This window comes from Prionailurus bengalensis, chromosome D4, assembly GCF_016509475.1.
Source record: "Prionailurus bengalensis isolate Pbe53 chromosome D4, Fcat_Pben_1.1_paternal_pri, whole genome shotgun sequence".
NCBI lineage: Eukaryota > Metazoa > Chordata > Mammalia > Carnivora > Felidae > Prionailurus > Prionailurus bengalensis.
Window position 1 is genome coordinate 82,049,588 of NC_057359.1, and position 16,802 is coordinate 82,066,389.

A 16,802-nucleotide genomic window follows, 5' to 3' on the forward strand; every position below is an offset into this window, starting at 1 on the left:
TATCTGCTAAGTTGCAAAAGCACATCAAGATTGTAGGCGACAGAGCCAGCATTTGAATCTACTCCCTCTGGCTACAGAGCCTGCCTCTTAAATCCTTTGCCATAACACTGCACCAGCACCTAGATAAGCCATGCATGTAGACACAGACTTCAGAGACGTAAGAGGCCATCACTTCTCCCTCCAGGTAGGCACACAGAAGCCTACACACAGACATGCACAAGGAGTACATGCATGTATAGAGAGCGTGTGTGTGCACAACACGCATTTTCACATACATACTTAACATAAATTGTTCATGAATCACCTCCACCCTTGTTGCTGAATGGCCCTATCTCTTCCTGGGGAGATGAGGCTACACCTACAGCCAAGAGTTCCCACCAAGCTCCCGTGAGAAGCCCCTGCGAGCTCCCAAAAGAGTTCAGTGAGGACATCAGTAATGTTCTCCTCTCCTGGGAAGCCCACAGGGCCAATCCCCACAGGGCTCTGACATGCACGGAGGACAGGCCCCTGGGTTCCAACGCCCACTGTAGGTAGAGAAAGGAGACAGCACATTCCTGAAACCAGATCTGCATTTCCCCTCGCCTACTTCCTCACAGATTTGGAGCCTGACCTTAACCCCTGGAAAACCCCCTAGTCTGATCAGGACCCTGAACCTCCTCTGTCAAGCCCACAGGTAGGCAGGCTGAGGGGTCCTTGGGAACAGAACCTGGGGGTCAGCATCTTCATATGATCTTCCTCTCTTTTCCTAATCCCATCTTCTCTCCTCCATCTCAAAGACAGGAGACAAGTGAACGAGAAAACGAGAATACTGTAGGGGGTAAGAGCACACATTCTGAAGCTGGACTCCACACCCTCTAGCTGTGTGGACTTAGCCAAGTCACTTCAAGGGCTTCTCCCTCACTTTCATTATCTGTAAAACGGGGGTACTGTAAAGACTAAATGACTTAATGTACATAAAATTCCTGGAACAGGGTCTGGCACACCTGAGCACTGTGTCACTGCTCGCTACTGTATGACCGTGACTGAGAGTATCCACAGGAAGGGGCTGCGATGAAGTGGGTGTCTCCAGTAGGAGACATCGGGGTGAGGCACTGCCAGCCCAGCAGAGGGACACTACACTGGGTTTCAGCCAAAGTCCCACTTGAAGCACTTCTAGTCGATCAGATGGATACCAAAGGTACGTTGAAAGAGACGGAAGAAAAGAACCCAGTGGGCATATTTCAAATGTCCACTTGCCTTGGAATCTGTAATTTAATGGCTGGGAATGGCTGGGTCAAGCTCCAATCTGACACTAGAGTGAAAATTGGGCATAAAGAAGGGATTTCAGACAACTGAAGAGAAGGAACATGCCTAGAAAGGGCTCTGCAGGTTCCCTAAGCAAGACATATCTGTTCAAGGGGCTCCATATCCGTTTGCCTCTCTGCTGGAAGTGGGAAGAGGGTAGTCAGGGACAAGCTGGGTTTCTAAGAATCTGACCCAGGAGAGATTCGAAGGTCAAGTACTGATGGTGAAAAAGGAGAGAGTTTCTGTTTTCTCACAATGTGACAGCACTGAGGGCCAAAGTCTCCTACAACTGTTCCTCTCTGAAGACAGGGAACATGGGTGAGCACATGGCTTCATGGGATGGGAGGCAGAAAGGGAAAAGAAAGAAGTAAATTGAAAAGGTCCCAATGTGTGGGAGCAAAGGAGGGAGAAAAGGAGTGGGTCAGCAGGAGGCATAAGGCACTGGGAAGTAAAAGGACTTCTGTTGCAGAGACCACACCAGCTTTGTTCTCTACCACATCTGTATGGCTTGGGGAACAGGTGCGATAGCATCACTTAGGGTAGATAAAACACAACATTTGAAATATGGTATTTGTCTTTCTCTGGTTGAATTATTTTACCTAACATAATACTCTCTACCTGCACCCACATAGTTGCAAATGGTAAGATTTTATTCTTTTTGATGGCTGAGTAATATTCCATTTTATATCTATTCCATTGTATATTCACGCATGTGTGTGTGTGTGTGTGTGTGTCTAGTATATATCTTCTTTATCCATTCATCAGTTGATAGACATTTTAGCTCTTTCCATAATTTGGCTATTGTAGGTAATGCTGCTATAAACATTGAGGTGCATGTGTTCCTTTGAATAAGTATTTTTGTATTCTTTGAGTCAATACCTAGTAGTGCAATGGCTTGATTATGGGGTAATTCTATTTTAACTTTTTGAGGGAATTCTATAATGTTTTCCACACTGGCTATACCATTTTGCATTCCCACCAACAGTGTGAGAGGTGCCTTTCTACACACCCTTGCTAACACCTGTGGTTTCCTGTGTTGTTGACTGTAGCCATTCTGACAGGTGTGAGGTGATATCTCATTGTAGTTGTGATTTGCATTTCCCTCACGATGACTGATGTTGAGCACCTTTCATGTGTCTGTTGGCCATCAATATATCTTTCTTGGAGAAATGTTTCTTTATGTCTTCTGCCCATATTTTAATTGGATAATTTATCTTTTGGTGTTCAGTTTTATAAGTTCTTTATAGATTCCTTTACCAGATAGGTCATTCGCAAATATCTTCTCCCATTCATAGGTTACCTTTTGGTTTTGTTGATTGTTTCCTTTGCTGCGTAGAAGCTTTTAATTCTGATGTAGTCCTAATAGTTTATTTTTGCTTTTGCTTCCCTTCCCTAGGAGACATATCTAGAAAGAAGTTGCTAAGGCTGATGTCTAAGAAGTTACTGCCTGTGTTCTCCTCTAGGGTTTTTCTGGTTTCAGGTCTCCCACTTCGGTCTTCCATCCATTTTGAATTTATTTTTGTGTATAGCATAAGAAAGTGGTCCAATATAATTCTTTTGCAAGTTTCTGCTCAGTTTTCCCAATGCCATTTGTTGAAGAGACTTTTCCCCATTGGATATTCTTTCCTGCTTTATCAAAGTATAAAGGACCATATAGTTGTGGATTCATTGCTGAGTTTTCTATACTGTTTATTGATCTATGTGTCTAATGTTTTTTAAGTTTATTTATTTTTGAGAATGAGAGACAGAGAGAGTGTGTGTGTGCACACAAGTTAGAGAGGGGCTGAGAGAGGGAAGGAGAGAGAGAATCCCAAGCAGGCTCACACTGTCAGCTCACAGCCCAATGCGGGCCTCAAACTCATGAATTGTGAGATCATGGCTTGAGCTGAAATCAAGAGTCTGACACTTAACCAACTGAGCCACGCAGGCACCCCTGTGTCTATTTTTATGCAAGTACCATACTGTTTTGATCAAAGCTGTAGTAGAACTTGAAGTCTGGAATGGTGATGCCTCCAGCTTTGCTTTTCTTTTTCAAGGCTGTTTTGGCTATTCAGAGCCCTTTGCGGTTCCATACAAATTATAGGATTGTTTGTTCTCACTCTGTGAAAAATGCTGTTGGTATTTTAATAGGGCTTGCATTAAATGTGTAGATTTCTTTGGCTAGTATAGATATGTTAACAATATTTGTTCTCCCAATCCATGAGCATGGAATGACTTTCTATTTCTTTGTGTCCTCTTCAATTTCTTTCATCAATGCTTTATAATTTTCAGAGTACAGATCTTCACCTCTTTGGTTAGGTTTATTCCTAGGTATCTCATTGTTTTTGGTGCAATCCTAAATGGGGTCAATCCCTTAATTTCTCTTTGTGTTACTTCGTTATTGCTTTATAGAAATGCAACTCATTTCTGTATGTTAATTTTGTATCCTGAAACTTTACTGAATTCACTGTTCAGCTCTAGCAGATTTGTGGTGGTCTTTGGGCTTTCTATATAGACTATCATGTCATATGCAAATAGTGAAAGTTTGACTTCTTCTTTGCTGATTTGGATGCCTTTTATTTCTTTTTCTTGTCTGATTGCTGTAGCTAAAACTATCAGTACTATTTTGAATAACTGTGATGAATGTATCATCCCTGTCTTGTTTCTGACCATGGAAGAAAAACTCTCCATTTTTCCACATTGAGGATGATATTAGCTGTGGGTTTTTCATATATGGCCTTTTTGATGTTGAGGTATATTCCCTCTAAACCCACTTAGTTGCAGGTTTTTATCACGAATGGATGTTGTACTTTGTCAAATGCTTTTTCTGTATATATTGAAATCATCATGTGTTTCTTATCCTTTATTAATGTAGTGTATCACATTGATTAATTCTTGAATATTGAGCTACCCTTGCAACATAGGGGAAAAAAACCCACTTGACTGTCATGAATGATTCTTTCATTTTTTTTCTGGCATTAAAAAAATTTATACGTATAATTTATTGTCAAGTTAGCTAACATACAGTGTATATACTGTGTGCTCTTGGTTTGGGGGGTAGATTCCTGTGATTAATCACTTATATACAACACCCACTGCTCATCCCAACAAGTGCCCTCCTCAATGTCCATCAATGATCTCCCCCCTCCTGCACCACCCCCCATCACCCTCAGTTTGTTCTCTGTATATACGAGTCTCTTATGGTTTGCCTCCCTCTCTGTTTAAAACTATTTTTTCCACTTTCCTTCCCCCATGGTCTTTTGTTAAGTTTATCATGTTCCACATATGAGTGAAAACATATATCTGTCTTTCTCTGACTTATTTAACTTAGCATAATAACCTCCAGTCCCATCCATGTTGTTGCAAATGGTATGATTTCATTCTTTCTCATTGCCTAGTAGTATTCCATTGTATATATAAACCACATCTTCTTTATCCATTCATCAGTTGATGGACATTTGGGCTTTTTCCACAATTTGGCTATTGTTGAAAGTACTGCTATAAACACTGGGGTATATCTGCTCCTATGAATCACCACTCCTGTATCCTTTGGATAAATTCCTAGTAGCACTATTCCTGGGTTGTAGGGTACTTATATTTTTAATTTTTTGAGGAACCTCCAAACTGCTTTCCAGAGTGGCTGCACCAGTTTGCATTCCCACCAACAATGCAAGAAGGTTCCTGTTTCTCCACATCCTCACCAACACCTGTTGTTTCCTGGGTTGTCAATTTTAGCCACTCTGACCAGTGTGAGGTGGTATCTCAATGTGGTCTTGATTTGTATTTCCCTAATGATGAGTGATGTTGAGCATCTTTTCATGTGTCTGTTTGCCATCTGGATGTCTTCTTTGGAAAAGTGTCTATTCATGTCTTCTTCCCATTTCTTCACTGGATTTTTTGTTTTTTAGGTGTTGGGTTTGGTAAGTTCTTTATAGATTTTGGACACTAACCCTTTATCAAATATGTCAGGTTCAAATATCTTCTCCCATTCCATTGTTTGCCTTTTAGTTTTATTGATTGTTTCCTTTACAGTGTAGAAGGTTTTTATCTTGATGAGGTCCAATAGTTCATTTTTTCTTTTATTTCCCTTGCCTCCATAGATGTGTTGACCGAGAAATTGCTGCGGCTGAGGTCAAAGATATTACTGCCAGTTTTGATAGTTTCCTGGCTCACATTTAGGTCTTTCACCCCTTTTGAGTTTATTTTTGTTAATGGTGTAAGAAAGTGGTCTAGTTTCATTCTTCTGCATGTTGCTGTCCAGTTCTCCCAGCACCTTTTGCTAAAGAGACTCTTTTTTCCTTTGGATACTCTTTCCTGCTTTGTCAAAGATTAGTTGGCCATACATTTGCAGGTCCAATTCTGGGTTCTCTATTCTATTCCATTGGTCTATGTGTCTTTTCTTATGCCAGAACCATACTGTCTTGATGATTATAGCCTTGTAGTAGATGCTAAAGTCCAGGATTGTAATGCCTCCTGCTTTGGTTTTCTTTTTCAACATAACTGTGGCTATTCGAGGTCTTGTGGGGTTCCATACAAATTTTAGGATTGTTTGTTCTAGCTTTGAGAAGAATGCCAGTGCAATTTTGATTGGGATTGCTTCGAATTTATAGATTTCTTTGGGTAGTGTTGACATTTTAACAATATTTGTTCTTCCAATCCATGGGCATGGAATGTTTTTCCATTACTTTGTGTCTTCAATCTCCTTCATAAATTTTCTTTTTTTTTTTAATTTTAACGTTTATTTATTTTTGAGACAGAGAGAGACAGAGCATGAACAGGGGAGGGGCAGAGAGACAGGGAGACACAGAATCCGAAACAGGCTCCAGGCTCTGAGTGGTCAGCACAGAGCCCGACACGGGGCTCAAACTCACGGACCATGAGATCATGACCTGAGCCAAAGTCAGACGCTTAACCGACCGAGCCACCCAGGTGCCCCTCATAAATTTTCTATAGTTTTCAGCATACATATCTTTTATATCTTTGGTTAGGCTTATTCCTAGGTATTTTATGGTTCTTGGTGCAATTGTAAATGGGATCAATTTCTTGATTTCTCTTTCTGTTGCTTCATTTTTGGTGTATAGAAATGCAACTGATTCTTTTAATGTATTGTAGGGTTCAGTTTGCTAGTATTTTATTGAGATTTTTGGATCTATGTTCATTAGGGCCACAGTTCTCTTTTTGTTGTGTCTTTACCTGTTTTGGTATCAGGGTAATGCTTGCCTCACAGAATGAATCTGGAAGTTTTCCATCCTTTTCTATTTTTGGGGGTGGGGGGGAGGGGATAGTTTCAGAGGAATTGGTATTAACTCTTCTTAAAATGTTTCGTAGAATTCACCTGTGAAGCCATCTGGTCTAGGACTTTGCTTTGTTGGAGTTTTTTGATTACTGATTAAATTTCTTTGCAGGTTATCAGTCTGTCCAAGTTTTCTACTTCTTCCTGCTGCAGTTTTGATGATTTATATGTTTCTAGGAATTTATCCATTTCTTCTACTTGTGCAAATAGTTTTCCAGGTTGGCAAATAGTTTTCCATAATATTCTCTTACAATTTTTTGTATTTTCTGTAGTGTTGGCTGTTATTTCTTCTCTCTCACTGAGTCATTAGTGTACGTTGCAGCTTTACTTATTATGTAATTATCAAATATTTGAGTACAGTATTTTGTCTTTATACCTCTACATTTTTTTCTTACTTGGAATGGCATCCTTGTCCTGAGACCATAAATATATACTCCTTTTTAGCTTATACTTACTTTATGGTTTGGATTTTGTTTTTACTTTTAGTTTGTTCATTCATATAGAATTATTTCTATGTGTGTTAAGATATAAATCTAGTCTTCTCTTTTCAAAAGCTGCAGTCAATTGACATAAATATCATATATCTTATTTAATAGTTCATCCATTTTTCATTGCTATGAGATAAATATTATATATTAATTTCTACACAGATTAAGATCTATAAACATGTATAAACACAGGTATACAGAATTCTTTATGTTGACCCTTCATTTGTTTTTCTCTGTGTGTACTATTATCTTACTGTTTCTCATTGTTATGTACTTTGATTTTTGGTTAGAAAACTTCTCTGAAATTCTAATTTTTTCAAAATTATTTTCTCTTTCATTAGCCACTTACTCTTCTAGATGAGTTTTAGAATGACCTTCTCAAGTCCCATTAAAAATTCTTTGAGTTTGAATTTGATGCCATAAATATCTTTGTACAAATGACTTTGACACTTCAAAAAAATGCTTTTGGGGTGTTATTACACATGCATTGATCTTTATTAGTTGAGAAAATTGACTTTTTTCTAGCCTTTCTGAAATATAATGGATACATAACATTTTGTAAGTTTAAGGTGAAACAAGATGGTGATGTGATGCCCTTACACATTCTGAAATGACCACCACAATAGAGTTGGTTAACTCCTCCATCACTGCACAAAAATGACCATATCTTTTTATGTGTGTTTCTTATCATGATATTGGTAAGAAAGGGACTTACATTCAAAGTCTTCTATTTCAATGATATTTGAAGGTTTAGAATGAAGACTTCATAGTCTTTTAATCAGAAAAATTAACATATTTTAAAACTAACCACAATAACATGGGCTATCCATGCTAGTATTCCTATTTTGACTGGCATCCTTTTCTAAAACTTCAAGTATCTGGATCATATTGGCCAAACAAAAATACTTAAATAAACAGTAAGCAAATTTTGCTATGAAGACCTAAGCAAGTCTCATCGGACTTCTGTGGATACCAAGGAGCACTGATGACATTTGTTGCTCCCTTTTGTTCCATCCCCATTACTACTACTACCACCTCTGGTCCCATGAGTAGGAGAGACTCCTAATGAGAGGACCTAATTCATGGAAACCCCTTGTATGAAAGCATCCTGATTCAAGGTGGAACTCAGCAGCCTCTTCCCCTGGGACATGAAGGAAAAAAGAGGATAAGGAGTTGTTCAGGAAACCACCTAAGAAGAATATCGTTCTAAAATTTTTGAGAAGAACTCACACACATTAGGCTACCTAGAAGTTCCTAAGAAGCATGGGACACACTTTTAGTTTCTTATTGGGAAAGCAACTGAAATTTTCTTTATTTTTTCCTTGTTGGATTTTATTCTCTATCTCAGTAGTTTCTTAAAGTAAATGTGTTTTGAAATTCTAACAAAAGCAGAGAGATTATTTTTCTAGGCTGCAGATTAGGGAAGAAGCTGAATTGATGAAATTGCCTTTTGGGGCGCCTGGGTGGCGCAGTCAGTTAAGCGTCCGACTTCAGCCAGGTCATGATCTCGCGGTCCGTGAGTTCGAGCCCCGCGTCAGGCTCTGGGCTGATGGCTCGGAGCCTGGAGCCTGTTTCTGATTCTGTGTCTCCCTCTCTCTCTGCCCCTCCCCCGTTCATGCTCTGTCTCTCTCTGTCCCAAAAAAAATAAATAAACGTTGATGAAATTGCCTTTTACATCTCTCCAACTGCTTCTCCACACCCTGTCCAGGAAGGCACAGACATGGAGACCAAGAACTACAGCAGTGACTCAGGCTTTATCCTCCTGGGCCTCTCTTCCAACCCTCAGCTACAGAAACCTCTCTTTGCCATCTTCCTCATCATGTACCTGGTCACCGTGGTGGGCAATGTGCTCATCATCCTGGCCATCCACTCAGACCCTCGGCTCCATACCCCCATGTACTTTTTCCTCAGCAACCTATCATTCATGGATATCTGCTTCACAACTGTCACTGTACCCAAGATGCTGGTGAATTTACTGTCAGAGACAAAGGCTATCTCTTTCGTGGGATGCCTGGTCCAGATGTACTTCTTCATGGCCTGTGGGAACACTGACAGTTACCTGCTGGCCTCCATGGCCATAGACCGGCTGGTAGCCATCTGCCACCCCTTCCATTACAATAGGGTTATGAACCCACGGCGCTGCCTCCTCATGCTGCTGGGTTCTTGCACCATCTCCCACCTGCACTCCCTGCTCCGTGTGCTACTCATGTCCCGCCTGTCCTTCTGTGCCTCCCATGTCATTAAGCACTTTTTTTGTGACACCCAGCCTGTGCTAAAGCTATCCTGCTCTGACACGTCCTCCAGCCAGATTGTGGTCATGACCGAGACCCTGGCTGTCATCGCGACCCCCTTTCTGTGCATTCTCTTCTCCTACCTGCGAATCATCGTCACCGTGCTCAGAATTCCCTCTGCAGCCGGCAAGTGGAAGGCCTTCTCTACCTGTAGCTCCCACCTCACCGTAGTGGCGTTGTTCTATGGGAGTATCACCTATGTGTATTTCAGGCCCCTGTCCATGTACTCAGTGGTGAAGGACCGGGTAGCCACAGTCATGTACACAGTAGTGACACCCATGCTGAACCCCTTCATCTACAGCCTGAGGAACAAAGATATGAAGAGGGGTTTGAGGAAATTAAGGGACAGAATTCACTCATAGAAAGAAAAAATTGATGGAATGTCTTAATTGGGAGATGACCCAAGAAATGATCATGTTATCTTTCCCTCCTATCCATTGTTTCACATGACACACAAAGAGGTCATTTAACATAGTGTTGAGAGGCGCCTGGGTGGCTCAGTCCATTGAGCATCCAACTTCGGCTCAGGTCATGATCTCGCAGTTTGTGGATTTGAGCCCCACGTCCGGCTCTGTGCTGACAGCTCAGAGCCTGGAGCCTGCTTCAGATTCTATGTCTCCTTCTCTCTCTGCCACCCACCCCACACTCTGTCTCTCTCTCTCCTTCAAAAGTAAACAAACATTAAAAAAAATTTTTTTTTAATAATAAGGTAGTGTTGAAAAGAAATAAGAGCCCTGGCTGGGAAGCTAGAATACTTAGTTTCTATCAAAAACCTTGACCAAATACATGTACAATCCAGGACAAGTGCCACTAGGAACCCACATTTCAGGAAAGCTATTTCTGCCCCCTATATAAATAAAATTATCTTGAAGTACAATAAGGCGTCTTCCAATCCCTCCTCTATGGACTTGACTTTGGCTAATACTCAAGAAATTACAAAGTCCTATTCATTTTGAGAATAAGAAGTTACGTGAATTCGGTAGGGAATTTGGAATGACTTCTTAGAATAACAACTTGAGACTGTCCTTAAGGATGTCCTTAAGGATTGACAGAGCAAGTTCAATAGAGCAGCAAGTGGACAGAGCATTCTAAACAGTGGGAACCACACAAAGAGGAAAAGGCAATAAGTACTGGAATGTGTTTGAGGGACAGCAGAAACTCCAATGCTGCTTGTTCAATTTGAGAACAGAGAGAATAAGTCTGAAAAGATGGAAGAATATACAAAACAGATTTAGTGACCCCACTAATACCAATGGGTCCTCACAGTGAATTCTCAGCTTTTGACCCCTTTTCCTTTCCCTTTTATTCTGCCTTTGTTCACAGGTCCATGATCCTCATGAAATGCCCTTTATATCTGGAAGAAGGCAATGTGTATCTGTCAGGAAACAATCTCAAAATCATTGGACCTTGAAACCAAAGGTTTATTTCATATTCACACTGCATGTCCACCATTAAAAAGCATAAGGGTGCTTCTCATTTTAAACATTCTGTGACCAAAGTTGATGGAGAAACACCATTGCAAATGCTTATCATTGCTCTGAAAAATTTTGCCCTGGCATCAAAACGCTCTGGTCTGGTCATAACATTTGTAACCACAACTCATTGTCAACAACTAATCTCCCAAAAGGTCACACTAAAGGGAATTTTAGATAACAAGAGACCCTGAGATAATACGTTGTGGTGAAAGAGAAGGTTCGTCCTTCTCTGTCACATAGAGTGCTGTCTCTGTCAGAATAGGAGGACATCCTCTGTCAGAATATCCTGCCACCCTTTAGAAGGAGTGAGCTGATGTGAACAGATGCTATCAAAGGACTTGAATCAAAGTTTTGCTACCCAAACAAAGGAGCCTAGGGTGAACCTGGAAATTTGCTAATAAACATTGGTAAGAATGAAATAAATCTCTTCTGAAAGTAAATATAGTCAGAGGCAAGGTCAAAGCAGTCCATCTGAACACCTTGCCAAGTCAGGTGAAAGCTTCTACATGACCCTAGGGAGTAGAGAGGAATCCCCTTGACAGCTCCTCCTCCCACCATGTAGATACCTGTGAGGCTGGTTGATTCCAATAGTGGAATAATGCTACAGGTATGTCCTTTAATGAGGAAATTGTGAAGGGAAATGTATTGGATCCTTACACACACACAAGCTCATTAAACATATGTAAATGTTGGACATTTGGCTCAAGGCTAAACCAAAATATTGAGTTTCTTGAGCATATTTTGCCTTTTTATCAGAATGAATGACATAAACTAGGAGGAGTATGAAACATGAAGGCTGAGGAGGACTAGGGAAGAGTGCTGAGTAATTCTGACATTGAAGAGTCTGATAGGGAAGGTATTACCAAAGAGGATTGAAAGGAAGTAATCATATAATTCAAGGATAGAATAAGGCTCAAGAGGCTGTGTCAACAACATTAAAATATTAACAGAGTTGAAGCAAAACAGTCTGGAAGACTTTCCATTGCCCTTAATGACATGAAGGCCATTAGTGACTTTGTTAATGAGGTTGCAATGGAGGAATCGAAAGGAGGCAGACTACAGCGTGTTAAGGATTCAGTTGTGATTCTATGCACTCACAATGAGCAATCTGAAATAAGAAAACTACCTCATCAGTAGCATCAGAAAGAAAAAATTACTTAGGAATACACTCAACTAATGAGATGAAAGACTTAATCACTGGAAACAAAAGCATTTGATGAAAGAAATGAAAGAAGGACCCAAGAAAATGGAAAAATGTCACATGTTTATAGCTTGGAAGACTAAGTATTGTTAAAATGACCATTATAACCAAAGTGATCTACAGATTCAATTCAGTCTCTATTAAAATCCTAAAATCTCAATGGCATTTTTTTTTAATTTTTTTTCAACGTTTTTTATTTATTTTTGGGACAGAGAGAGACAGAGCATGAACGGGGGAGGGGCAGAGAGAGAGGGAGTCACAGAATCAGAAACAGGCTCCAGGCTCCGAGCCATCAGCCCAGAGCCCGACACGGGGCTCGAACTCACGGACCGCGAGATCGTGACCTGGCTGAAGTCGGACGCTTAACCGACTGCACCACCCAGGCGCCCCTCAATGGCATTTTTTATAGAAATAAACAAAAGAATCCTAAAATCCACATGAAAGTACGAGGAATTCCAAATAGCAAAACCAGTCTTGAGAATATAAAACAAAATATTAGTCAGTCATTAAAAAGAACGAAATTTTGCCATTTGCAACAACGTGGATGGAGCCAGAGTGTGTAACAGTAAATGAAATAAGTCAATCGGAGAAAGACAAATACCATATAATTTCACTCATATGTGGAATTTAAGAAACAAAACAGATGAACATAGGGGAAGGGAAGGAAAAATAAGATAAAAGCAAAGAGGGAGGCAAACCATAAGAGACTCTTAGCTATAGAGGACAAACTGAGGGGGGGGGCAGGGGGAAATGGGCTAAATGGGTGACAGGCATTAAGAAGGGCACTTGTGATGAACACTCTATGTAAATGATGAACCACTAAATTCTACTCCTGAAGGCATTATTATACTATATGTTAACTAACTTGGATTTAATTTTTTTTTAAATGACCACATGAAAAAAAATAATATACAATGAGGACACGGTAGTCTCTTCAAAAAATGATGTTATGAAAACTAGATATCCACATGCAAAAGAATGAAATTGGACTCTTATACTACTTACTAAAACCAACTTTAGGGGCACCTGGGTGGCTCAGTCGGTTAGGCGGCTGACTTCGGCTCAGGTCATGATCTCATGGTCCATGAGTTCAAGCCCCGCGTCGGGCTCTGTGCTGACACCTCAGAGCCTGGAGCCTGCTTCAGATTCTGTGTCTCCCTCTCTCTCTCTGACCCTCCCCCATTCATGCTCTGTCTCTCTCAGTCTCAAAAATAAATAAACGTTAAAAAAAATTTTTTTTAAATAGCTGAAAGGTAACAGGTTATTTTAAAAAAATAATAAAAAATAAATAAAACCAACTTCAAATTGATGAAAGACTTAACTGTAAGTCCTAAAACCATAAAATTGTTCAAATAAAACTTATGGGTAAAGCTACTTGACATTGGTGTTGACAGTGATTGATTGCTTGGATAGGACACCAAAAAAAAGGCAACAAAAGCAAAACTAGAGGAATGAAATACATCATACTAAAAATCTTCTACAAAGCAAACAAAACAATCAACACAGTGGAAAAAGGCAACCTAGGGAATAGGAGAAAATATTTGCAAAACATACCAGATAATCTATTAGGTTAATAGATTAATCCATTATCAGATACATTGTACAGAAACTGTATTTTCCTCCAATTCAGTAGCAAAAACCCAAATAACCTGATTTTAAAATGGGCTATGGATTCAAATATTTCTCCAAAGAAGACAGAAAAATGGCCAAAAAATATATGAAAATATACTCAAGATTGTTAACCATCATGAAAGAAATTGAAGATGACACAAATGGAAATACATTCCATGTTCATGGACTAGAGAACAAATGTTGTTAAAATGTCCATAACACTCAAAGTGATCTACAAATTCAATGCAATCCTTATCGAAATACCAACAACACTTTCCACAGAACTAGAACAAATAATCCTAAAATTTGTATGAAACCCAAAAGACCCCCAGTAGCCAAAGCAATTTTGAAAAAACAAAACTGAAGGTATCACAATCCCAGATTTCAAGACATACCACAAAGCTTTAGTAAGCAGAACAGTGTGGTACTGACCCAAAACAGACACATAGATCAATGGAACTGAATAGAGAGCCCAGAAATAAACCCACCATTACACGGCCAATTGATCTATGACAAAGGAGGCAAGAATATGCAATGGGAAAAAGTCTCTTCAACAAATAGTGCTGGGAAAACTGGGCGACAACATGCAAAAGAATGAAACTGGACCACTTTCTCACACCATACACAAAAATAAACTCAAAATGGATGAAAAACCTAAACGTGAGACCTGAAACCATAAAAATCCTAGAAGAGAGCACAGGCAGTAATTTCTCTGACATTGGCCATAGCAACATTTTTCTAGGTATATTTCCTGAGGCAAGGGAAATAAAAGCAAAAGTAAACTTTTGGGACCACATCAAACTAGAAAGCTTCTGCACAGCAAAGGAAAGAATCAACAAAACCAAAAGAAAAGAAAAACTATTGAATGGAGAAGATATTTGCAAATGGAAGACCTGATAGGGATTAATATCCAAAAAATACAAGAGCTTATGCAACTCAACATCAGGAAAACAAATAATCCATTTTAAAAATGGGCAGAAGACATGAATAGACATTTCTCCAAAGACATACAGATAGCCAACAGACACATGAAAAGATGCTCAACATCACTCATCACCAGGGAAATGCAAATCAAAACTACAATGAGAGGGGCACCTGGCTGGCTCAGTTGCTTAAGTATCTGACTTGATTCTGGCTCAGGTCATGGTCTCAGTGGGTTCGTAAGATTGAGCCTCGAGTCACATTGGGCTCTGAGCTCTGAGCTGGCAGCTCAGAGCCTGCTTTGGATTCTCTCTCCCCCTTTCTCTCTCTGTCCCTCCCCAGTGCTCTCTCTCTCCCTCTCTCTATATCTCTCTCTCAAAATAAATAAATAAACAGTTTTGTAAAAACATATACATATACCACATCTTCTTTATCCATTCATCAGTCAGTGCACATTTGGGCTCTCTCCATAGTTTAGCTATTGTTGATAATGCTGCTATGAACAATGGGGTGCCGGTACCCTTCAAATCTGTATTTTTATATCCTTTGGGTAAAGACCTAAGAGTGCAATTGCTGACTCATAGAGTAATTCTATCTTTAGTTTTTTGAGGAACCTCCATACTGTTCTCCAGAGTGGCTGTACCAGTTTCTATTCCCACCAACAGTGCAAGCATGTTCCCTTTTCCCAGAATCCTCGCCAACACCTGTTATTTCTTGTGTTGTTAATTTTAGCCATTCAGACAGGCTTGAGGTGGTATCTCAATGTGGTTTCGATTTTTTCCCCCTGATGATGAGTGACATTGAGAAAATTTTTTAAAAAACAACATCATTCACCATCAGGGAAATGTAAATGAAAGCCACCATGAGATAATACCTCACACTTGTTAGGGTGGCCATTACCAAAAAAACCAAAACAAAACAAAACAGAAAATAACAAATGTTGGTGGGGATGTGGAGAAAATAGAACCCTGTGTACTCACTACTGATAAGAATGTAAAATGATGCAGCCACCACAGAAAACAGTATGAACATTTCTCAACTTAGGCAACATGCTGCTCATTGGATTTTCTTTTCCACTGAGGTTAGGGTAGAGCTGAGAACATAGTTAGATTAGTCAGTATGTGCTGAGATAAAGTAGATTTTGCTCATATTTTTCTTATACTTAACGGATCATTGCTTAAAAGGAGATATGAAGATTCACTTTCTCACCCCACAGCCGCACTATCTACACTTAAAACCTGATCATGAGAGAACTTTTTTCCAAATAAATTGGGCAAACCTACAAATAAACGAAAAAAATGATGAAGCTGTCTTCTCCTTGACTATATACATGTTAATAACTTAGCCTACTGTGGCATATGAAACAGTGTTTTCAAAGAGTATATTGGTGCCAGTTAAGTTGTAACATCTTCTTGAGCCCAATTGCTCAGAGTTTAAAGAAAAAGAGAGTGAACAGTTTAAACATGGACATTAGGAGCACCCTATGAGTCAAAAATGGTGCTATGTATATTTTACTACAGTAATAAAAAGTCAAAAATTGCTTTTACCAATCCTTCACACTGGAACTAAGAAAGCCACTAAGGCACCTTACAGGCTAACTAATCATATTGCAGTGTCTGGAAATGGGCACTCCATAGCTGAGGAACAAAGCCTGTTTCCAGTGGATACTACTGAATGCCTACTGGATAAAAGGTTAGTAAAATTAATGATGGCACTGTTGTTTTCTGATACAGTAACTCACTGAATTAAAGATATTGCTACACAACGTGGATGGAACTGGAAAGTGTGATGCTAAGTGAAATAAGTCATACAGAGAAAGACAGATACCATATGTTTTCACTTTTATGTGGATCCTGAGAAACTTAACAGAAAACCATGGAGGAGGGGAAGGAAAAAAAAAAAAAGTTAGAGAGGGAGGGAGGCAAACCATAAGAGACTCTTGGATACTAAGAACAAACTGAAGGTTGATGGGGGGGTGGGGCAAGAGGGGAAAGTGGGTGATGGGCATTGAGGAGGGCACCTGTTGGGATGAGTACTGGGTGTTGTATGGAAACCAATTTGACAATAAATTGCATATAAATAAATAAATAAATAAATAAATAAATAAATATGTGACCTTTAAAAAAAAAGATATTGCTACAAACATTAAGACTGAGCTAATATCTGGACTGCAGAACTACACTGTAGCCTTAAAAATGGATGAATCCAATATGCTCCAACATGGATGAGCTTCAAAGACATTATATGCAGAGTAAAATA

The 16,802-nt window shown here is 39.6% G+C and overlaps 1 protein-coding gene across 1 annotated transcript; it reads left to right on the forward strand.

Moving 5' to 3' along the window:
* Nucleotides 1-8,749: 8,749 nt before the first annotated feature.
* LOC122475380 (olfactory receptor 1L4-like) lies at nt 8,750-9,697 on the forward strand. Its single transcript, XM_043567307.1, has one exon. It carries the CDS (start codon nt 8,765-8,767, stop codon nt 9,695-9,697), a length of 933 nt encoding a protein of 310 aa, XP_043423242.1. The 5' UTR covers nt 8,750-8,764.
* The last annotated feature ends 7,105 nt before the right edge of the window (nt 9,698-16,802 follow it).